Source organism: Anticarsia gemmatalis, chromosome 22 (assembly GCF_050436995.1).
Source record: "Anticarsia gemmatalis isolate Benzon Research Colony breed Stoneville strain chromosome 22, ilAntGemm2 primary, whole genome shotgun sequence".
Taxonomy (NCBI): domain Eukaryota; kingdom Metazoa; phylum Arthropoda; class Insecta; order Lepidoptera; family Erebidae; genus Anticarsia; species Anticarsia gemmatalis.
Genome location: NC_134766.1, coordinates 2,457,051 through 2,481,373, shown reverse-complemented (window position 1 = coordinate 2,481,373; position 24,323 = coordinate 2,457,051). Strand labels below are relative to the sequence as shown.

At 36.9% G+C, this 24,323-nt stretch overlaps 3 protein-coding genes across 3 annotated transcripts; 2 read left to right on the top strand and 1 right to left on the bottom strand.

Annotated features, from left to right (window-relative positions):
- Positions 1 to 903: 903 nt before the first annotated feature.
- On the bottom strand, positions 904 to 23,741 carry LOC142982736 (transient receptor potential cation channel subfamily A member 1-like). The gene is made up of 11 exons (XM_076129411.1): positions 23,680 to 23,741; positions 16,986 to 17,115; positions 15,872 to 16,078; positions 15,268 to 15,485; positions 8,989 to 9,170; positions 7,004 to 7,185; positions 5,243 to 5,477; positions 4,399 to 4,557; positions 2,679 to 3,794; positions 2,106 to 2,366; positions 904 to 1,821 (listed from the first exon to the last, which is right to left on the bottom strand). Exons 1-11 carry the CDS (start codon positions 23,693 to 23,695, stop codon positions 955 to 957), a joined length of 3,573 nt encoding a protein of 1,190 aa, XP_075985526.1. The 5' UTR covers positions 23,696 to 23,741; the 3' UTR covers positions 904 to 954.
- LOC142982774 (dynein light chain roadblock-type 2-like) lies at positions 10,095 to 11,487 on the top strand. The gene is made up of 4 exons (XM_076129457.1): positions 10,095 to 10,149; positions 10,588 to 10,666; positions 10,965 to 11,065; positions 11,377 to 11,487. The coding sequence occupies exons 1-4, from the start codon at positions 10,126 to 10,128 to the stop codon at positions 11,485 to 11,487; spliced, it is 315 nt and encodes a 104-aa protein (XP_075985572.1). The 5' UTR covers positions 10,095 to 10,125.
- On the top strand, positions 13,149 to 14,323 carry LOC142982553 (dynein light chain roadblock-type 2-like). Its single transcript, XM_076129095.1, has 4 exons — positions 13,149 to 13,172; positions 13,595 to 13,673; positions 13,792 to 13,892; positions 14,213 to 14,323. Exons 1-4 carry the CDS (start codon positions 13,149 to 13,151, stop codon positions 14,321 to 14,323), a joined length of 315 nt encoding a protein of 104 aa, XP_075985210.1.
- Positions 23,742 to 24,323: the final 582 nt, after the last annotated feature.

Genomic DNA, 24,323 nt, shown 5'->3' with positions numbered 1-24,323 from the left:
ACTAATATGAGCTTTATTAATGTTTGTTTTGAAACGTTTAGTCTGTGAGTTAAGCAACTTTTGGCGCGTGCAATGTGCATATGTTGTAGATGGGTGGCTTTTTGGAAGTATTTGTAGCGATAAGCATCTCTGAGAGGCTTCGTTAGACGTATTATACTGTTGTGGTCCAAGATAGTATTCGTTGAGACATGATTAAGGATTTGGGCAGCTGTTATGATGAATGATTGTGTCAAAATCTAAACAAACTTTTAGTAGTTTTGCGTGAATAAGCAAACAAATATTCATCTGTAAAAACTCACATTTGGAATAAGTTGTATAGTTGGGATAGTTGGGCTCTATAAACGAATTCTTGAAATATTCTTTGGCTTTCCGTCCTGATATAAGTAGCAGCTGCCAACTACTTAGTGCTAAGCTTTGCCACGTGCTACATCGTGAAGAAAACTAGACATTAAATAATATTTGAGGGAACTGAAGGTAGCTGTACAAGTTCGTGTAATATTTGAGATTTTATTTTCGTATACTACATTTGTCTAGTTTATCTTTGACGAAATATTGAGGTCTAGAATTCAGCCATTGGGAAGGTACCTAAAATAATGTACAAGGATTGTTGGTAAAAAAAAACAAAAATTTTCAGTGACTATTCAGTTACTATTTCAAATATAGCGATTGCTCATAATCTCGTCTGCTAAACCATTCTATAGAAAAGTAGCTTCTTATTGTCATTATTATTAAAATCGGTCCAACTGTTTAGGCGTAAAAAAGCAACAGACGGACAAAGCTATTTTCATTAAGGATATTAAGTTATCTAATAGTGTATCAAAATAGTCTAAGCGGAAATAACAACATACAAGTAAGGGTCACCATGCCAGTAAATTTTAAGAAGTAAAACAAAGTTGTAATTGAACATGTACATATATTTAGAAATGCACTTTGGTATAAAACTAAGTTTGAGCATCATCTAGCTAGCTTACTTTCTAAACTAAGCAACATCATTTTAATAGCTTGCAACTCCACAGTTAGCCGATCTACCTTCCCATTCAAGGAATCTATGGCCGATTTAGATTCCTCAACATATCCTTGCGTCTGCGTTTGTATCTGTCCTACACACTCATCTAAATCATTCAATTGTACTACTACATCTTCAATCTTATTCTTTTTAGGTAGTTCATCTTCATGTTTCAAAAGATCTGGCAGTTCAGCTTCTTTTTCTTTCTTTATAGTCATTAACGCATCGTGCATCTCGTTCAACTTCTTCTGGAAAGATTGGAAGCCTAATTCGTCATCTATTTGTTTCTTCTGTGTCTGTGCTTTTGTAAATATCGCGTCCTTCAACCTTGACGGTAAGATCTTTGAGTACCTCCATCTTGGTTTCCCAGGACACAGTATCATGACTGCATTGACTTTTCGCTTGTTCTTCAGCGTCTGGTTCACTCTTCTTGGTAATATGACACTGAACACTCGATTGTAAACTAGCGTGTCTAACGTACCTAAGAATTCTACTTGTTTAACTAACCTTCGTATATTTCCTAGGACTTCTAAATCATTAATGTCGTTCACAGCTACACCTACTAGTAAGTTCATAAGAACGATAGCAGCTAGAATAAGGAATACTAAGAATATGATCCGTACAATTATTAGTGAAGTAGCCAGTTCCTTGGAATGTTCTTCGTCAAACATGGCGCCGTAGTCGAATTCTGACGTCATCATGACGATGGTTTTGACGAGAGCAGCCCAGGGGCCGTCGAAAGGTATTTGAGAACGGAATTGTATCATGAAGCTGAAGGAGAAACCGATTACCAGGAACATGAATGTTAATAGAATCTGGAAAGGAAAAATAGATCTCATGTTAGAATAAACTAAGTTGTAAGTTTGCAAGATGGACACAATGTGGTACCTATTTGTTTCGTAAAAATAATTTGATAGCCGATTGTTGGCACTATTAACTAACTAAATAATATTTATTCCGAATTTTGAAGCAATTCAAATCGAACTCGGCTTGTTAGTGTCAACAATGATTCAAATAAATTACAGCCTTCCACTGTTTATTGAGAAATTTCACGACCTCTTTCCTCATAAGCACCAAACTAAAATTGCTCGCAACTTACCTTAATAACATTCGACGCGACTTTCCCAAACATGAGCACATAGTACCCCCAGTTGGGAAACCTGGACAATAGGAACATCATCTCCAGCCAAGACAAGAGCAGCGCTACCGTGGCCACGTGACGAGGCCACTCCGCATCAGTCACGGGCACCACGACAACGGTGTAGGGCAGAATGACGGCGAAGGCCAAAGATCCGAACTTCACCCAAGTTTCCAGTTGAAGGAAGTATCTACTGCTTTTTACGTTCATGTAGAGAATTTCCTGAAATTGAAAAAGTTTTTGTTAATTCATGTGGGCTAGAATGTTTTCCCTCGTTGCGGGGGATGCCCTTATCCTGCAGTGGGACAGAAATGGTTTTTTTTTTTAATTTAATAAATCTATTTGAATACAAAATAAGGTGTCACATTTATTTTTTAATACGATATAGTGTAATGCTTCATTAATTTTTGGTTGTTGTATATCGTTAAGGTAAACAAGTATCAAAAGGATTTTAATGATTACAAGCGTATAATCGGAAGAAAAAGAACATTTTTGCATTATGCTCTATATTTATCTTTTTAGAACTTGACTCACCTGCAGAAGTATTAAACATATTGAACCATAAACGACATAACTCCAAATATTAGGATCCAACCAATCCGGTGCTTTGTCGTCGGTGTCTTTAAAGAAGAACACCGACGTTATAAATATCGTTAACGAAGCCAAGAATATTGCATACACTCCTATAATCGTATAGAAAAACGGCAAAAGAGCCTTCCACTTCAAGTAAAGAAAGCTCTCTACTAAAGGATGAACAAGCAGTCTCTTTTGGCCATTTCTGTTCCCAGTCTTCAAAAGAGCTTCAATTACTTTCATTTGTTCCATTTCACAAACAGTAGGCATTAGAATCCCGTAATCAACAGTCACTTCGCACCCATGGTCTTGCAAATCTTGCCCATTACTTGAAATGTACGAATCGAATATGTCTTCCATAAATTCTGTAGGTTTTGATAGATTATTAATTATCATATCAATAGCTGTTCTTCTAAATTTCTTTGGACCATCGGTATAGCCTGAAAGATCAGCTCCTTCTTTTAGCAACAGTGTTATAACATCTCTGCTGCCGTGATGACTAGCTGAATGTAAAGGAAACCAGCCCATACTGTTGACTTCGTGTACCGTCGTCTTATCAAATCTTAGGAGTATCTTCGCTATATCTACATGGTTCTTAACAGCTGCTAGATGTAGAGGAGTCGATGATTTGTGCGGACTACAAGTTGTCCTAAGTCGTATATCGGCACCTTTACAAAGAAGTAATTCAACGCATTCCGGCCTGTTATTTGAAACGGCAAAATGTATAGGACCGAAGCCTCTTCTATCTGCTGCTGAGAGCGTGTTAATCAATGCTTGGGTGACAGCATCGTCGTGATCGAGTAACACTTTGAGTACTTCAAGATGACCGTTATCAGAAGCTACATGCAATATATTGATATCTCCCGGCAGCGTTATTTTCACATTGGCTCCTTCGCTAAGTATTTGTTTGACACAGTCTACGTTCCCATGGATGATGGCTTTGAATAAGGCTGTTTCTCCTTCTTCGTTTTGGTAATCTATAGCATCTCTTTGTTTGGCAATACTGAGTATTTCATTCAGTACATCACAGTTTCCTAAGGCTGCTGCTGAATGGATCGGAGTTTCTCCGTCGTTTGCCTGTAATAATAGTAAAAATACCGCAGTTGTATTATAATATAATCTATGCTTCTTAGGTGTGCGACAGTTTAATTTCGAAACTATCGATCCTAATGGCGCTGAACCAAATTCAGGGGTTTTAAAGGTTCGTTCTGCTCACTTTCAGCTTACTTGAATCTGCTCACTTTAAAGGTAGGTAGGCAGGGCAAATAAAAGTAACATATTGAAGGATATAACTAAAATAAGAAAATTAATCCTAATTATTATTATTTTTTGTAATAATCGGGTTAAAATTTGATTGTTTTTGAACTTTATCAATTATTACTAACTAGCTGACCCGCGCAACTTCGCTTGCGTCACCGAAGAGAGAATGGGTCATAATTTTCCCCGTTTTTGTAACATTTTTCGTTGCTACTCCGCTCCTAATGCCTGTAGCGTGATGTTATATAGCCTATAGCCTTCCTCGATAAATGGGCTATCTAACACTGAAAGAATTTTTCAAATCGGATCAGTAGTTCCTGAGATTAGCGCGTTCAAACAAACAAACAAACAAACAAACAAACAATCAAACAAACAAACAAACTCTTCAGCTTTATTATATTAGTATATAGATATTAATGTATACCTTCGAAGTAACATCAGCTCCAGCCTCCAAAGCTATACAAACACCAGGCACCCAGGCTGACTCAACAGCCGCTTGCAGTACTGTATGGCCGTCTCTATCTTTGACATCCACTATCGCAAGTAAAGGGTTCCAGTTGAGATAGTCGTAGTTAGCGAGCAACTGTAAATTGAATCACATTTATTACTTTGTAATTTTAGGCAATGATAGCCGAGCGGTTGAACAGCATATCCAGATTATGCGAAATACGGGCGATTATCGCGTCATTTGATTGAAGCACGCGTTGCAAAATGTGCTTTGCATGTGGTGAAAATGTATGAACCTCCCGAATCTCTAGATCCCGCGTCTAGTATAGAATAGAAAAAGAACTAGAATTACGTGCGACGGCGCGAGTCTAACTAATGTCATTAATTTGCGCGTAATGACGCATCGTATGGACAAGCTCGACAAAAAGTAAAACTGATTTGGAAAGAAACCACAGAGTAACACATAATCCTAAAAATCACAGATTGCTTTAACTCAAGGGGAAAACCCACCCGTGGGCATTAAGATAAAATAAAGAATCATATCTCAATACTAGCTGACCCGCGCAACTTCGCTTGCGTCACATAAGAGAGAATGGATCAAATTTTTCCCCGTTTTTGGAACATTTTTTACTGGTACTCTTCTCCTACTGGTCGTAGCGTGATGATATATAGCCTATAACCTTCCTCGATAAAAGAATTTTTCAAATCGGATCAGTAGTTTCTGAGATTAGCGCGTTCAAACAAACAAACAAACAAACAAACTCTTCAGCTTTATAATATTAGTATAGATTATAATATAGGTATATAGTTTAGATACGGACCTGTAAATGTTCTTCCAACTCTTTCTTCACACAAACATGCAAAGGCGTCTGCCCAGCCTGATTGTGACAGGTGACTGCAGCTCCAGCATCCAAGAGTTCTCTTATAGCATCCAGACTTTCTATCTCAACGGCCGTGTGTAGCGGCGTGTCCATGTTGTTCAGGCTGCCGGCTCCTGACCTCATCGTGTTGAAGGTACCACCACTCTTGAGCAGCATTTTTATTACTTCTATTAAACTGTTGGAGAATAGAGAAAATTATCTAATAAAAAAGAAATGAGATCAGGAAATTGTTATCAGTAGGTTTTTGACGTGTTTGTGTTTTTGCGTTTGTGTATGGTATTGTAGCTCCTAAACGAACAGACCAACAAAGATGTGATTTTTTTGGGTTAAAAGACGACGCAATGGAGATGAGAATCATCTTGTAACCATGTCCATTCATGATCTATTCTGGAAATAAAAAAATGACGCTTATATGTAGTATAATGATTCATAATATAAACAGATGATTTTATAAATTAGTACTAGTTTGAAAAAAAATAGGTTTATGTTTAAATAGTAAGGTCACTCTAAAGTTCCTCTTCAAGACTTTTGTGATTTTCTAAAATATAATCCAGATATTGCATTATTTATGTCTGAAATACTGATAGAATAGAGTATCAAAGACATTCATTAATATATACAACCACGTCTTGCTCGACGAAAATAGCCTAAAATTCAAATCTTATGCATACTGAGTTGTACCTAATAAATTATGTTTTATACTAAAATTAGAAATACGATAGTCTGTCAGTCACTCTTTCAGTGCGAAACATCTTAATAGGTGATGATGAAATTGGGCATAAATGTTTTTAACCGACTCCAAAAAGGGTCTCAATTTGTCAGCTTTTTTTCGCAGGTACGTACCAACGCGACATATTATTATACGCTAAATAGTTTTCTGAACTCAAAAACAAGGAATATAGTATTGCAGTAAGGGTGATTAAACGTAAGTATTTGTATTTGTACCGACGTTTAGTTTAGCGACACATCTGCGTAACGTCCAGCGCCGAGCGTCGCGTTCTAAACGCTTGCTGATTTATTCAAGTCACTGACGACACAGCCATAACAACTTCACGTTCATCTTAGGCTCGTTCTTCCGTCGCGTTACGCAGGTGTGTCGCCACACTTATATAAACAAGCAAAGGCTTAAAAGCAAACTTGTCTAAGCACTACCGTGCACCTAGATTGAGTGAACTTGTAATCACAAAGCGAATTTCAAATTAGGATTTCATTTACGTTTCTGACGGAACCCGGGTAAAGGTAGCATTTAGGTTTCTAGACTACCTCTAAATTGCTTCGGTTTAATACAGTGCCTTCCAAGAATATCAGACAACTCTAAGGATAGAAGGATTTTGAGATGGTGTACAAGTTGCTGTTCATTTGTTGATTCCGTTTAATAGTAATTAAGGTAATTGTTAATCTTTGTAGCTATAAATGAATTGATGAATGTGTTGTTAAGTAATTTCTATAGATTTTGTCTTTAATGCGAGATTTATGAAAAAGAAGAAACTTAACTTTAGTGCCAGTTGACCGAAACGTCAAGAACAAAATTTGATAAAAATCGTGTACTATTGCTAAAGCAACCAACCCAAAAATATCCAAATCATAATCTGTCCATTCATTTAAGATACTAAACAACTTTTCGTTTATTTCATAGATTGTTGGCCGCTGGTACCAACTGGTATTTGAGCTATGTTTGCTTACGACATAAAATTAACTTACTGTTTTTCATTGATCTCATGATCATAGTAATAAGCATAGCCGGCCACGTCTAAAGGAGTGCGACCTTCCATATCCTTGATATTAGGATCAGCTCCTGAAGCCAGGAGTAGGCGGGTGCAGTGACGTCGAGCGCAGGAGCTGGACACGTGGAGGGGCGTCCAACCGGGTTGGAAGAGCGGCATCTGGAAATAATTCATATGATTTGTCTCTTGGTTTTCTGAACTGATGAATTTTGTTTCAAGTAAAATGTTTTGTTTTTTTTTCTTTGATGTGTTACATTTAAAAGAATTAATATATGTGAACGGAGGCTCAACTGATGAGCATGATCAATGAAGAGAATTTGGTCGTCTTTTTTAACAATTAATTAATTCCGGATTGCATAAAGGAATAGGTACGGTTATTTCAAAGGCCCATACAGTGGTTTGGCAAACAAACTTTTCATTAATAAAATGTACCAAATCATCATAACAATATTGACGTCACATAAGTACAAACTAAAAGTTACCCAATGGTTGTTCTAACCTCTGTATAAGTATTGGTTAAGCGAACAACAGAAATCGTGTCTGTCACTTTATTATAGACAGTCTAAACAATCCTCAGTGACTTTTACAAGAAATCTTTATTAAAACAAGACGGAAACAAAGCGCTTCGAAGACATAAATCAACAAGAAAATCACTTAATCTTAGAGAGAGACCTGACCCTTCAGACACGGAACAAGATTGGGGTTTCATTAGGAACCCTATCAGGGCATTGAAGCCACTTCTAGCCATCAATCAAACGTGTCGGTGTTATAGTGTGGGTGAACGTAAGGTTAGTCCGACACATCTTCTAGAGCTATTGCCCGCGTGAGAAGATTACTCGCAAAAAAATAGACAGCTGCCGTGGCACTGTGACTAAGGTGGTCGCCATGCCACTAACATTATGCCGGGAGGTCGTGAGTTCGATAGAGCAAGAGCAGTTCTTAGTGTGGGAGTAGTCGTTCAAAAATAGAGATTTGGGGTTTGAATCCCTGTTCGGGCAAAAAAATCGTTCCTGAGTTTTACTGTGATCAATTTCTCGGACTTAGGAATTAAAAGCTCTGGTCCTAAATATCTATCATAAATATAAAACAAAACATATTTTCTTTAAAAATGTTTCCATGAGAAAATATAACAAAAAGCTCCTTTTTGCAACATATAGATTTTGATTGCTTTTAATTGAGGAAGAAAGAATTAAATATCTTGGAGTTAGTGTGTTACAAGCTTTAATAAATTATCTTTGCCTAGAAATTGAGAGGTTGGCCTCATAGCGAAAGTAATGAAACCTAGACCTAGGCTTAAGGAGACGAAGTTAAATTAATAAATGGTAACTGTTACCTTGAGAATATTTGATAGCGAACTGTAACAAGATTTTAATGGAAGACAATAGGAGTTTGTAATTAGCAATAATTGAGTCATCAGCAATGTGGGGAAGGATGGTTTAAGACAATAAGAGTTTGTTAGGATCGTATCCAGTAGCGTTCTCTGGTCTCCTTACCCAGCCCTATGTGAAAAAGTCGTAATTATTAGTAAAAATTGGTCCTCTGGTTTAAGTAGTCTCTAAAGTAAGTAGAGGATTCAAAAATGATTTTATAATTACTGTTTTAAATTATGTGTGGATTAGAAATTCCTCCCAAATTAATAATGTTGAATTAAGTAATGAAAAACATCGTGATGAAATGATTAATGCTTGATAGTTCTTAAATGCCTCTTGAAGGAAGAAGAAACTCCACAATCCGGAACTTCAGAGTGGATTCAGGTCCAAATCCATTCTGAAAGGAGACTAAATCAGTAATGTAAAGTGCGGAATAGTAAAGTATAGAGTCTTTTGCCACACTCACAAATATAATATAATAAATATCGAACCAAATATCAGCTTGACGGAAATTACGAATCACAACAAAGTACACCTGGGTGTTTTAGTGAAGAGAAATAGGTACTAAAAATATATCAAAAATAAAACTCACACTGCCCCTTATATCCCGACAATCATGGTCGATGTTGTCTCTCCAGTGCTTGGGCAGATCCATTTCGACCTCGCCAAGGTCACAGCGGACGTCTGTCAGTTCCCTGATGAGCACGCAGAACTTCCTCACGTCTTCCTCTGTTTCCGAAGTCATGCTGTCTGTTCCTACCTTCTCCTGCATATCTGGAAACAGGAGCAATTATTTTAAGACATGGAGCCTATACATGCGGGTCATATGTGGCAATAAATAACGAATACTCATTCTAAATCTGTTTTATTTTTATGTTTGCAAACAGGGTTGACGTCAGGCAGGCGGCTGGCTGTGAAAGCATCAGCCAAAACCCTTGAAAGAAAACATGCAGTGCCGATCTCACTTAGGGTGGCATAAAGACAAGATAAAGAATATATAGAATACTAGCTGACCCGGCAAACGTTGTTTTGCCATGTAAATTAAAAAATATATATTTTCACTTAGGGGTATGAAAAATAGATGTTGGCCGATTCTCAGACCTACTCAATATGCTCACAAAATTTCATGAGAATCGGTCGTTTCGGAGGAGTATGGTAACGAAAACTGTGACGCGAGAATTTTGTATTTTATATTTTTTTGTGAATCTAAACCATTCTCAGATCCTCTTGAACACACACAAAAAAATCATCAAAATCGGTCCAGTCGTTTAAGAGAAGTTCATTGACATACACACTTACAGAAGAATTATATATATATAAAGATATAGTCTGATCACTAAAGTTGGTTATATTCAGAGAAAAATGTATAAGTAACTATATAGTATTTATTTACCCATTATTTTTTATTTACCCAGTGTCCGGACCGATTCAAGTTATATTAATATAAATATTAATGTTAAGTTTCGTTCCATATAGGGTCGCGAGGATGCCTAAGACGGCAAAGAGATGAAGACTATTTTTATTTTTTTGTTCATCTGATAGATTGTAAAAAATATAATTTACAAACAAACTTCTTCGCAAACTACTGGCTAAAAACAATTCTCTACTGCCGCTAGAAAAGAAAAACATCGATTGTCAAATAGCCAACCACGTTGACGAACGGTTTTGATAAAAATTTATTTGAATTTGAAACGATCGCTGCGAGAGCCGAAGATTTTAAGTACCAATCATGGAGATAGCCCAAAATTTTATGGTGCGTATAACTTTTGTGCAGTTTATGTGGAGAGCGACCGTAAAAACTATTATATTGCGGACAAACCATCTGCTATTATACAGAGAATGAGCATTTTAAACTTGTTCGAGCTGATAGACGCATTTTTATTACATTGAAGCATTCTTAAGTGTTGGTTATTTTCACTGCACATTTGGTGCAATGGTTAACGAATTAATTTTATGTTGCTGAAATTTGTTACATGTTGACGTATCCTATCCGTCCTGAAATATGTCTCGACAACTTTTGAAAGTAATGCAAATATATGTACCATGCGGAAATTGAGCCATGAACGCAGTGGTCACCGTCTTAGGAGAAGTAAAAATAAAATCAGTGAAACGATGTCATCTTAATAAGCTGTTGCTTTGAAAGCAAGAATTGTTATGTAAAGATATAAATTAATTTTGATTTGCCTTTCAGGGACCTGGAGCTACGGCCACAATGTGGCGGATTAATGAGAATGGGTGTGTCGTTGGAACAATCATTGTTAATTGTGAAGGTATAAAATACATATATGTACATAGTCTCAAGGAAGGCCCCCAACTAGATGATCGGACGACATTGTTAAATGTGTAGGGCCGAAATGGCTGAGACAAGCGCAGGACCGTGTAAAATGGCGTGCTGAGGGGGAGACCTATACTCAACAGTGGGTGGAAAAGGGCTGATTACATACAAAATACATATAAATGAATATTTGAGACTAAATACAACATTGTGATATTCTATGGGAGAGTCAAATGTCCAAAAGTATATATTATGGGGATCATATCAATTGAACAATTAAATTTTTCTTCCAGGGTTTCCTGAGACCACAACCCTGGACAGTTTAACAGCTGCTACCTACTCCACTCACATGAGGAACCTCTCCCATTATGCCTCCAATGCACTCAAAGAAATTGTGAGCATCACGATTTCATCTTATAAAAATCACCTCGCCGCGTTTGTCTGTCTGTCTGTTTGTGTCTGTATGTCTGTCAATTTGTTGGCAATAAACTCAGAATCTGCAAAACGATACTGGGGATATCCCCTCAACAAAATAGATGACTAATAGGAAACTAATGATTGAAGTAAATGTGCGTGCGAGAGGATTTTTTTGACCCATTAGACCCTCTTTTCGGTAAATTCTGGATCTGCACTTGGTGCCATTTTCTACTCTACAGAACAAAAAAAAAATGTTTGGTGCATTGTTTAAATTCTTTTCTTTTCCAGGATGTGCTCGATGAACTGGTAGTACTAAGGCTGGTCTCCAGGAAGACTGAAGCCGTTGTTGCTCCAGACGATGAATTCCACCTGATTGTCGTTATGAGGCGTAATGCTTAGACTTGCTTTTATCTTCTGCGATTAAAGAGATGTGATGGAGCGGAGAAATTGCCGTGTTCAATAATAGTGGAACTTTACTTACTATTGTATGTTGTTATATTAAAGTAGTGACAGCTGATTTTAAGTTTTTTCTTTTATAATGAAACCAACACAATTGATCAAAGTTTATTTTAGTTTTGTAAACTTTTATCGATTGTGTTGGTTTCATATGAAAAAAAACGAAACTAGTTCATATTCCCACTGTCAATATTACCAAAATGATTCAAAGTTACCTTACCAAATTCAATGCATTTTCCGAACATTGATTTGACCGTATTAGAGCGTGTTCGTTGGAATAAATTCAGTATGTCACAATATGATCATTGCGACTGTCCCTGTGGCGTATAGCTAGTATATATGACTACTGGGTAGATTGGGTACTGGGTGTTGAGTTCAACACAAGTGTAGAAATTGTCAGTAGTTTCCCAGAGTATAAGATTTGATGGCGGCAAGCTTGAACAATACCTATCGGTGACCATCTTCCTAAGGTAATGAAAATGTGTCTTTTGTATTGTAGGTAATTGGGTATACTTGGACATCTTAAACTATTACACAGTTAGTTAATTACAATGAGACTGGTTGCCGCAGTCTATGGGCGCATTTTCATTTGGTCGTTAGCGAGCGCATTTGGGGTGCGAGAGATTTTGTGAACGCATGTCTTAGTGCTTGTTCACGTTTGAACGCGCGGGCGCGGTGGCGGTCGCGAGCGCGGGGACGTGGCGTTTTGTGTTCACGTTGTTTCTAGCGACAAGCTCAAACTAGCTCAAACTGGCTGAACTTACTTGACGATGTCCGTAAGGATTGAGGAGCCACATCAGATTTTTAAAATCTGATTTTACCATTATTTAGCAGCAAGGAAGCTGATTTTGCAGCACGAATTCTAGATTTAGCAGCAAGATATATAACTAGATATATTAATGCAAAAGTGGCTCCTCAATCTAAACGTTTAAATTGAGGAGCCACCTATAACTCGGTAAGTAATAGATGAATATTTTTGAAAATTTTGTATCATTTAGCAGCAATTTTGCATATTACCGTCTACAAATTTCGCTTCTGTGGCGCAAAAATGTAAGAAAATACAATACTTTTAGTATGGCTCCTCTATCTAAATTTAACAGGTGAATTTCTACTGGATATGAGCGATCAATTATTATATTCGACATAATGATCATTTAGTAGGTGTTGTGTTTGTTTTTGCAGTATAGGAAAGGATAAGGACAAGACAAAAAAGATATGGCATTCGTCTGGCCACTAAAGTTTGTTATATTCAGAAAAAAATATAGTAGTTACTATCTGGTCTTACCCATCGTCCGGATCTCCACAAAGAAAAAAAATATAATAATAAGTTACGTTCCATATCCATATCCGGACGCGAGGATGCAGGATGACAATAGGGATGACGACTATTTTTATTTTCTTGTTCGTCTGGTAGATTGTAAAAAATATCATATTATACAAACAAACTTCTTCGCAAACTACTGGCTAAAAACAATTCTCTACTGCCGCTAGAAAAGAAAAACATTGATTGTCAAATAGCCAACCACGTTGACGAACGCTTTTGATAAAAAAATATTTGAATTTGAAACGATCGCTGCGAGAGCCGAAGATTTTAAGTACCAATCATGGAGATAGCCCAAAATTTTATGGTGCGTATAACTTTTGTGCAGTTTATGTGAAGAGCGACCGTAAAAACTATTATATTGCGGACAGACCATCTGCTTTTATACAGAGAATGAGCATTTTAAAACTTATTCGAGCTGATAGACGCGGTTTTTTTACCTGAAAGCACTTTTAAGTGTTGGTTATTTTCACTGCACATTTGGTGCAATGGTTAACGGATTCATTTTATGTTACTGAGACTTGATACTCGCTGACATGTCTTGTCTGGTTCGTCCTGAAATACAGCCAGATGTTTGAGTGTAATACAAATATTAACGCAGTAGTACCGACACGGTGACCATCATAAGAGAAGTAGAAATAAAATCAGTGAGACGTCATCATAATTAGCCTCTTGCTCTGCAGTCATTTTATGTATATAGATGTGAGTTAATATTGCGTTTTGTTGCAGGGACCTGGAGCTACGGCCACAATGTGGCGGATTAATGAGAATGGATGTGTCGTTGGCACAATCATTGTTAATTGTGAAGGTACAAATTATGTATTATAATTGAGACTAAATATGGCATTGTAAAATTCTTTCCAATGTCCCGACGCAGACATTATGGAGAACATATTATCAATAGAATAATACAAATTTTCTTCTAGGATTTCCTGAGACCACAACCCTGGACAGTTTGACAGCTGCTACCTACTCCACTCACATGAGGAACCTCTCCCATTATGCCTCCAATGCACTCAAAGAAATTGTGAGTATCACGACATCTTATAAAAATCCCTTCGCCGCGTTTGTCTGTCTGTCTGTTTGTGTCTGTATGTCTGTCAATTTGTTGGCAATAAACTCAGAATCTGCAAAACGATACTGGGGATATCCCCTCAACAAAATAGATGACTAATAGTAAACTATTGGAACTAGTAAATGTGCGCGCGAGAGTAATTTCTTTAGATTATTTATGTAATATCCCTTTCCTCAGTAAATTCTGGATCTGCACTTGGTGCCATTTTCTAATCTATACAAAAAAAAAAAATTTGGCGGTAAGTAGTATTATGTCATTCTTTTTTTTCCCAGGATGTGCTCGATGAACTGGTAGTACTAAGGCTGGTCTCCAGGAAGACTGAAGCCGTTGTTGCTCCAGACGATGAATTCCATCTGATCGTCGTCATGAGACGTAACGCTTAGAATGCTTTATCTTCTGTGATTAAAGAAATGTGATGGTGCGTAGAAATTGCCGTATTCAATTATAGTGGTACTTTACTTACTATATGTTGTTATATTAAAGTAGTTACAGCTGAATTTAAGTGTTTTATTTTTTTAATAGCAGTGATAGTCGACTGGTTTAAGCTGGCACCTCCCACGCAAGTGGTTGCAGGTTCGAACCCGTAGCAACACACTAACGACTTTTCGAAGTTATGTGTGTATTAGAAATAATTATCACTTGCTTTAACGGTGAAGGAAAACATCGTGAGGAAACCTTGCACCGTTGCAAGTTTAATACATTTATTGAAGGCATGCAAAATCGGCAAGCTGCACTTGGCCAGCTTGGTGGACTCGAGGCCTAACCCCTCCACCTCGTTTGGGAGGAGACCCATGCAGTGGGACAGTTATGGGTTAAAAAAGAAAGTAACAGCGTCTTAGAGCGTGTTCGTTGGAATAAATTCAGTAAGACGCATTTAATCATTGCGACTGTCCCTGTGTATATGACTATTGGATAGATGTATTGAACTAAAGAAGTGTAGAAATAGTCAGTAATTTCCCAGAGTATAAAATATGAGGGCGACGAGCTTGAAAAACACATTTCAGTGACCATCCCTTGGTTAATAATGTAATGAAAATGCGTCTTTTGTATTGTGGGTATACTTGGACATCGTAAACTATTACACAGTTAGTTAATTACAATGAGACTGGTCGCCGTAGTATATGGGCGCATTTTCATTGGGCGTTAGCGGGGTGCGAAAGATTTTGTAAACACATGCCTTAGAGCCCGCATGCGGGGAACCGTTTTCATTCGTCGTTAGCCCGCATGTGGGGAGTCCCCGTGTTCGGGCTACCGGCTGACTTATCAACCAATGAAAATGCACCCTATCGGCTGTCAAACAGTAAATGTAACGTTGTTAACGTCTCACCTTCAGGGAAGTCCAACAGTATCGCCACTTGTTTAGCATTTCCAGCGAACGCTGCCAGATGTAGGGGTGTTCTTCCAAGCTTGTCAATCCTTAGCTTCTCGGCTCCGAACTTGATTAGAAGGGACAAGGCGTCTCCTCCTGTGAGAGCAGCCGTGTGGCACGCAGATACGAGACTCAAACGACATGTTGCGTTTGGACTTGCACCGGAGTTCAGCAGTCTGGAGAAAAAAGGATTATGAGTTATTGAAGACTTATGATGATCTGGGTCATCAATAACAGTAAATAGTGTTAGGTACTTTAATCACAGGGTTTAAAAAATTAATAAGAAATAATATGTTACGGAAAGTAAGCCAAGGTTCTTTGCGATTTATGCGATGCCTTCCTTACTTATAGCAAGTTACAATATGTTCCGGGTTTTATATGTACATTCGTTACCTGTCTTAGTAGAGAAAATTTGTCATTAAAGGCTAAAACACTGTCGATAAATAGAAATTATGTTGATGATTAAATTAGTTCCTACGGCTCACGATAGGGGCACTGATCAGTTTACACACAAAATATCTTGATGGTTATATCAGTGTTATGAAATGAAACCTCTGCTCACCTTTCTACTGCCTCAATATCCTGTTCAAAAATAGCTTCCAGCAGTTCAGTGTTCAATCGCTGCAGCCGCCGGTCGCCTCGTCTCCATGCCTTGGAGTAGTAGTTGGCTCCTGACTCCAGCATCGGCGTGTTGTTCACGGTGGAGTCCTTGGATGATGGAGTAGTGTCCGGCATTGTCAGTCTGGGCAGCTGGTGACGTGCTGTGTGGCTGGTAGAGGGCATAAAGAAGGTGTGAGTCGCAGCCTGAACTTTAAAAAAAAAAACTGTCGCACTAAAAATTGCTCATGTGTCGCGGGAACTTTAACAAACATACAAGCAACGGACACAAAGTACAACCAGACACGAAACAATTATTTGTGGATCGCACAAATAATTGTACCGTGTGGGAATCAAACCCACGACCTCCCAACGCCACGGAGGTAGTCAAACTGAATGAAGAATGTAGATTAAATTAGTAGTCGTTTGTAAAAGACTGTGTTTTTGTTATAAAGTTTACCAATAGCTAGTTCCAGTAGACCTGTAATGACTTTTAACAGTGTAGAGATTCTTATGTTTTTTTCATCTCAGTAAAATATTAGTAGTAGTAATAAGACAACGCATTGCCTTACCTTCTAAACGTTTTCATTCAGTAAGAGTCTGAGAATAAATGTGATACTAGTGTAATACATGCATGGAGATAGTGGAAATACCCAGGATCATACATGAGCTTCTGTTTATCATAAATCAGCCTCCTAAGTTAATGATTAAGACAAGAGAGCCATATGGATCAGCTAACATATCTATCGATCGTATGGTTAGTGGTCAACCTAGTGTCAAAGTTACGATACGATCTCACGCAAAACCTTGGCGCGGTCATTCCATAGATCAGTGACCGCATAGTGGTATTTGAACTGGGCGACTCCGTGTTTCGGAGGGCACGTAAAAAGTCGGTCCCGGTTGTTGTCAATTGAGATAACACTCGTTAAGCCTCGTCAAGGGCCTTTCGGGCGCTTGAATAACTTTGACACTAGGTTGGCCACTAACCATACGATTAGTAGTAGTAGTAGTTGTTCAAGCCGCCCGAAAGACCTTTGACATGGCTTACATATAGCTAACATAATATTATGGTAACTAACGGTTGTTCCACCGGTATCTGCAGATGCCTCGGCCGCGGCGGTCGTAAGTGGCCATTGTTTCCATCGCTGATTGATAGCAGTGGTTGTTGTTGCTGATTCTCATCTCCTTCTGCCTGGCCGCGTTCTATGTCTGTAAGGAAATAGCAGGCTATATTGAATAGTGATAGATTTCAGGAAATGTCTAAAGTTTTTTCATGTCTCTCTTTCCCAACGTAATATTTATTTAGTTTCTTAACATTGTTTATATCGTTTAATCATTTATGGTTTTATTTATTATTTACGCAAGAATATTTACAATGTTTATTTTGACTAGGAGTTCTATAAGATATAGGTATAATATCAATCGAAAAATAATCAAAATAAATATATTCTTTACTATTCCTCAATGCAAAAATTACGTATACAAGGCGTTCTAATGACAATATTATGTGTACATCAGCAGCCAGTGCATAAATAAGTTCAAAATTATAACAATTTGTTATTTATAAAGTAAGGTTAACTTGCCTTTACCAAATACTGCGGCTAAAGCAGTTCTCAAGTCCATTTGCATATTCACTCATTTAACTATTTGTTTAAAAAGTATAACCATACGTAGAATAATAATATAATTGACCGACCTGCGACGACATTCATATTTTTACTAACTACACAGTGCAATACGATAACTAAGTAGTATGTGTGTAAACAAATAAAGAGTTCCCTTTTATTTCTTTTGGGTATAGGAACTTGTAAGCGTCTCTAGAGAACCTGTTTAAAGTTTTTGAAAGATTTGACCAACGATTCTGAGCGGGCAGGGCTATCCGACCCACGCTATTCTCATGATAAAGATTCATTTTAGTTTTGCAAATTTTTATCAATTGTGTTGGTTTCATATGAAAAAATTATCGAAACTAGTTAAATTTCCCATGTTCAATGTTACCCAAATGATTCAAAGTTACCCAAGTTGACTGTAATTTTGGTCTTGAATAAGTCCAGAGAAGGTGTAAAAGGTGAATAAATTTGAAAATGCGCGGTATTAAATAAAAAAAGGAAAGCGTGAGCGGAGCTGCGCAGGTCAGCTAGTTTTGTTATAAATTTTCAAACTTTTTACTGTTTAACTTACTGTTCTTGTTGCTATTAAACCTTGTAACTAGAACTAAAATCGAAAGCATTTTAGTTCTAGTTACATATATTATTATGCTATATTATGCTTAGTGATATTTATCTCCAAGTTAAAGTAGCCGTGAGAAGAAAATGTGGATTCAATGACATAATGTTACGACACAATTATTAAAAGTGAATCAGCACGTTTCCTGAAAATAATATAATTGCGCTAATTTTAGATTCATGTGCTCTTTGTCTCTGTAACCTTGGAGTATAGAGACTATTGTCTTGTTTAGCTATTATATACATACATACATACATAATATCACGCTTATTGTATCTGAAGGTGTAGGCCAAGGTGTATGAAAGGTTTTGATTTTTAGAATGGCCATATACCGGGCATATTGCCATTGCGAAATATTAGAATAAGACCAATAGTATATCGCCCGACTCAGGAATCGAACCCACGGCCTCATGACCAGTAATTGGACACACAACTGACCGCGACACGACGACACGCGACACGAGTCTGTATGGGTGCATTTAGATTAAATGGGGCCTAACTTTCGAGTATAATATGCCCGGTCCTAGCCTTTTTCCCAACTATGTTGGAGTCTGCTTCCAATCTCACCGGATGCCGCTGAATACCAATATTTTACATAGAGCGACTGCCTATTGGACCTCCACAACACAGTTACCTGGTTTATAACACGATACCCCTCGGTAAGACTGATTGTCAGTCTTTAAAGCTGTTAACGACTGACAGAGATCTCTGAGAATGACAGCCGAGACCCACTTTAATGTGCCTTCCGATACATGGAGGAACTTAGTATGCATAATATGGTCACCCATACGCGAAGCAATCTCGGCAAGCGTAACTTAACCTCAAAATTCAATACGCTTTTGTTACTTAGCCGAATAACACAAGTTATGCTTAAATGTACTTACTTAACTAATAAACTTGGTGCGTACCACTCAATTATCAACAAATCAAGAAAGACACTTCCTTAGAAGTCCAGACTAAACAAAAGCCTTCACATTGTGATATGCGCCCTATTACTGTAGAAATAGGGTTTATTTTACTTTACAAGTGTCGTATTACTCATATTATCGGTAATATATTTGGCACATATACGCGGATGTATAGATATGACACGTGAATCATAAAAGTAAACTGAATTTTGTGTAGTTTGTTTATTTATGATATTAAAAAGGATTGTGAAACTTAAAACTTTATTAAGTAGGTACAATTTTATGGATGTATATGTTACTGTAAAAGCCCGAACTGTGGTAAATCCTAAGATTTTCCGGCAAAACCTAAGATTTACCAACTCTCAATGGTAAAAGTCCGAACAAGCCAGAGTTTAAAAACTATGTTACGATATATAAAAAAATACTCCTTCATAACTGTGTTTATAACTATTTCATGGTATAATTATATACTGTGACATAGTTATAAAGAAGGAGTTTGGGCAAAGCGACATGGATAGGTTAGGTTAGAAGTTCGTGGTTATTTTTTTCTAACCACCCAGAAGGAGGAGCCCCGCGAAGCGGGGCTCCGGCGACATCTCGACATCATCAAGTGAATATAGGTAAATGTTCGAAATAAAATAATTGTTCGGACTTTTACCATTGCGAGTTGGTAAATCTTAGGTTATACCGGAAAATCTTAGGATTTACCACCGTTCGGGCTTTTACAGTAACATATACACTGTCACATTTTCAATTGTACTTTTTTACGAAAGTATCAATTATTTCTGCTATAATTGTATAGCAAAAAATACGCAGTGATTGTAAAATTACTTTAAACTTGAAATACGCTGATAATTTCGCTATTTTAATTGATATAAACGATTTTGAAAAAAAAAATGCGCCCTTTTACTCAAAACTTTCATTGTTTATGACGAACAGACAGTATTTTATACACCTGTGCTTACACCTTTAGAGTATGACAGACGAGAAATGCATGTAATCAATTTTATTCCTACAACAACGTACAAAATTAAAAAGTGTCAAGGAATAGACAAACAACGACTAAACTCCAAGCACATATCACACAAAATCTCAAAAACCGTTAGTTGTTTTCGACAAACGCTTTCTCTGAATAAAAATGTCGGCACAGCTCGGTTATTAAACAAACAAATCATTTTCCTATGGAAAACTACACACACTCACTCACACAATTTCTTAAAAGTCAAATTATTGAAAAAAAAAATCTTCTCCATTTCAAAAACACACAGAATAGCACACAAATATATTACAAACACAATTTCCTTAGTCACATTATTGCACACAAAAACTTTTTCAACATTTCACAAACACATAACTGCACAAATATATTTTATAATTTTCTCGATATTTTTTCTAACATATCACTGCGATCTATGTTTTAAGAATGATGTAAGATGATACTAGCCTGTGTCAGTAAACGGTCTGAAGGTCAGAGAATACGCGGACAAGATAGATGGCTGTGTATATAAGTGTATATACTTAGGCAAAATTATGGTGATTAAATCATCTTGTTGTATTAAATAGGATATTTTTATTCGAGGTTTATTCTTGTTGTACTTGATTTAAATGCAGAAGTGATGGATAAATAAATCGTATTGTTTTAATACGACTATTTGGTTTTATGACAAATGGATAGACAGCTTTGGATAAAATTAAGAATATTTGATAATGATTTGTCCTGGGCAAGATTCTCCTTCCAGAATGAGAGAAAGGACATGCAAGAGTCGTCCACGCTTGTAAAGTGCGGATTGGGAATAATATATTTTTTTTCTAGAACTTTGTTTAAGAACTCTTAGGCATAAAAGGTCCCATCAAGATGCTTTCCTTCATCGTTAGAACAGGTAATATTTTGTTCTAATATACACACAACAAAAAAAATACGTAAGGATAGATTACTTCAAAACTGCCTTTATGGGGTTCGTTAAAAAAACAGCAAGGTATAATTCTGCTTGTGTGCAAAGTCTCCAACCCGCACTTGGCCAGCGTGGTGGACTCAAGGCCTAACCTCTCGCTCATTACGGGAGGAGACCCTTGTCCAGCAGTAGGACAGTAATGGATTAAACTTATTTTAATTTATTGTAAGCCGCAGTATTTATCTATCTCTTTACAAAATTTCATAAAAACCGATTCAACAGTTCAAAGCGTCCGACGGACAGAATGACACACGGAAATATTTTCGTATTTCTAAAATTAGTCAGCATTCAAGAAATATGGAAAGCTGATATATTTAACCTACTTTATTTATCTTTAATGTTATCATAATTAATCTCTATGAGATTACGTTGATGATCTAACATAGATAAGCATGCACCAGTTGCTAAAGTAAACAAAATGCACTTTTGTTAGAAAAGAGTCGTATGTGATAACACGTAGACGGCACTTACGCTCTTTTGTCATTGAAAGTAATGGGTTAAATAGAGTAGTGGACTACCAGTCAAACCAGCTACTCTTTATGAAATGTCAAAAACATTTTGGCATAGAAATATGGTGTAGTGACGTCACTGTGTTGTATTTTCGTTGATATCAAATGAGTGTATAATAAAATGTTTATATATTATATTATATTATTTTGGAAAATGTGGATAATTTAAGCATTTTAGGTGAACCTTTTACCTTGGCATCAATCTTAACTATAGTCCGACAACTTAGTAGTGAGCCCACGCACAGTTTATTTGCATTATCTACTATAATATAAAAATGAATCGCTAAATGTGTTGTGTGTGAGACGTAAGACCACAATCAGACGTTGCTTATTCGTTCTCACGATATAGTGAAGCGCTCGTGGCTAGTTGCACTAACCGGTCGGTAAACGATCAGTGGGTTAAGCAACCTTGGCGCGGACATTTCATAGATGGGTGGCAGCATAGTGGTATTTGAACTGAGCGTCTCCGTGTTTCGAAGGGCACGTAAAAAAGTCGGTCCCAGTTGTTATCAATAAGATAACAGTCGTTAAGCCATATCAAAGGCCTTCAGGCGGCTTGAACAACTTTGACACTAGGTTGACCACTGATCATACGACAAATGAAATGAACGATACAGTCATCGTTGTGGTTTGTTATTCATTGAATGATTCATGATTGCGTGAGACATAGATCTGATAAAAATTGGGAAATTGATAGTAACTCGAGTTTTCTCTCGTGTGTTATTTAGATGCTGCCATCATGCTTCCAATACACTTGTTATCATGCTTACTAGCACCTTTATATAGATTTAACTTATGTTATGACCTATGTGTGTTTGTTGGTGTTGGTAGCAGCTCCTTACATCATCAATAATTTATACCTAATAGAAATATTGTTAAAACTATTTGGCGATTAAAAAGAGTGGCCAGGAGTTTCTGGACAGCTCTTCTCATTGGCCCTACCTTCCGAAATGGCGGTAAATTCACTCTTTATATCATTGACTATCATAAGTGTCAGCATTTTACCTACATATATGAATAAATGATTTGATGTTGATTTTTGATTCAGGTAAAATTAAAATGAAATAAATTATGCTCCTATTTTTTTTAAACAACTCCCGCACTAAAAGTTGCTCTTGTGTCGCGGGGACTTTTACAAACATACAAGCAACGGACACAAAGTACAACAAGGCCCGAAACACCTATTTGAGGATCGCACAAATAATAATTGTTTCGTATGAAAATCGAATCCACGACCTCCCGACGCAAGCTTTAAGGGTTTTTCTGAACTCTTGTACGAACCATGTGTTATGTTAAAATTTTATCAAAATCCGTTCAGCAACAACGCTATGAAAACGTTATAGAGAGACTATGGCATTTATAATGTCATTAATAAATGATTAATTACGATTTAATATCTACATTTTTCGGTCTACGAAATAAATGTGTAAAAAATTTCGAAACGGCGGTAGATAAAAAATATTTTGACGATTTCAAATACTTGTTAAAGTTTATGGAATAAAGCATATTTGATATTGACTGTGATAAAATAGGTTTGGTTTGGTAAAAGCTGCTATTAACAATGAGACATCCCGAGCTTATAAAATCTATATACATGCATACATAATATCACGCTTTTTTCCAATAGAGGTAGACAGAGACCTAAGGACGCTACTTGGTACTATCCTCACAAACGTCCCTTGCCTCACTCACACCCATACTTAATATTATAAAGCTGAAGAGTTTGTTTGTTTGTTTGAACGCGCTAATCTCAGGAACTACGGGTCCGATTTGAAAAATTCTTTCAGTGTTAGATAGTCCATTTATCGAGGAAGTCTATAGGCTATAAAACATCACGCTACGACCATAAGGAACGGAGTAGCAACGAAAAATATTACAAATACGGGGAAATTTTTGACCCATCTCTCTTATGTGACACAAGCTAAGTTGCGCGAGTCAGCTAGTCTTGTTATACAGGACCATCGGTTACAAGTATTACGCATCCGACTAGCTTATAAAATCTGGATCAACTAATTAAATAGTTAGTTACTTACCTTTACTTTTCTTTACCCTTAAGTTTCCAATCCGCAATTGACCGGCTTGCTGGACTCAAGGCCTAACCCCTCCTTCATTACAGGAGGAGACCCTTGCCCAGCAGTGAGACATTAGTGGGTCAATTATTTATTTTATTTCACTTACCTTTATACTTGGTCATTGTATTCCATTAGTACTACATTTGTCACAGAACTTCACTCGGCCACTTTAAAACGCGAACTAACGATATTTCTTATCAGTTCCTTGAAGTATTGACATGTAGACCGCGTTATATTTAGACAAGGAAGATATTAAATCTGCTGTAGGTGTTACAAATTTAGTTAATAATTTGCAAACGGGCCCGACTTTGTCCAGGTGTAGGTTTTATCCCATTGATCCCAATCGCGTGGAAATTTCGATCTTATCGATCCCACACAAACCTTGTTTTGTTGTTACGAACACATTAAAAAATAATTATCCAATTTTGTTATGCGCGTACATAACATTTCGTTGATTCATTCTTATTGATATAGATTTGCAAACTGGTCCGACTTTGTCCAGGTGTAGTACAATTTTATCCCGTTGATCCCAATCCCATCAATCCCATACAAACATTGTTCTGACAGCTACGAATTATAAAAAATATATCCAATTTAATTTAACTGATTAAAACTTATGTCCTACTTATACATTTCATTGGTTAATTTTTATTTATATAGATTTGTTTATAATTTGCTAGTGAATAATATTCAATTTGTTGAAATAATTAATGCTTTTGAGTAACCTCGTTTTGTTTTCGTATACGAGTG

Bases quoted from the DNA above. Each gene is read 5' to 3' on its own strand.
- LOC142982736 (XM_076129411.1), bottom strand. The intron at 9,171-15,267 runs GTGAGACGTTAA...TCCTGTTTCCAG, and splicing joins ACTGTTGGACTTCCCTGAAG to ATATGCAGGAGAAGGTAGGA. The intron at 4,558-5,242 runs GTCCGTATCTAA...TTCAATTTACAG, and splicing joins AGTTGGAAGAACATTTACAG to TTGCTCGCTAACTACGACTA.
- LOC142982553 (XM_076129095.1), top strand. From the start codon at position 13,149: ATGGAGATAGCCCAAAATTTTATG. The intron at 13,173-13,594 runs GTGCGTATAACT...GTTTTGTTGCAG, and splicing joins AGATAGCCCAAAATTTTATG to GGACCTGGAGCTACGGCCAC. The intron at 13,893-14,212 runs GTGAGTATCACG...TTTTTTTCCCAG, and splicing joins CCAATGCACTCAAAGAAATT to GATGTGCTCGATGAACTGGT.
- LOC142982774 (XM_076129457.1), top strand. From the start codon at position 10,126: ATGGAGATAGCCCAAAATTTTATG. The intron at 10,150-10,587 runs GTGCGTATAACT...TTTGCCTTTCAG, and splicing joins AGATAGCCCAAAATTTTATG to GGACCTGGAGCTACGGCCAC. The intron at 10,667-10,964 runs GTATAAAATACA...TTTTTCTTCCAG, and splicing joins AATCATTGTTAATTGTGAAG to GGTTTCCTGAGACCACAACC.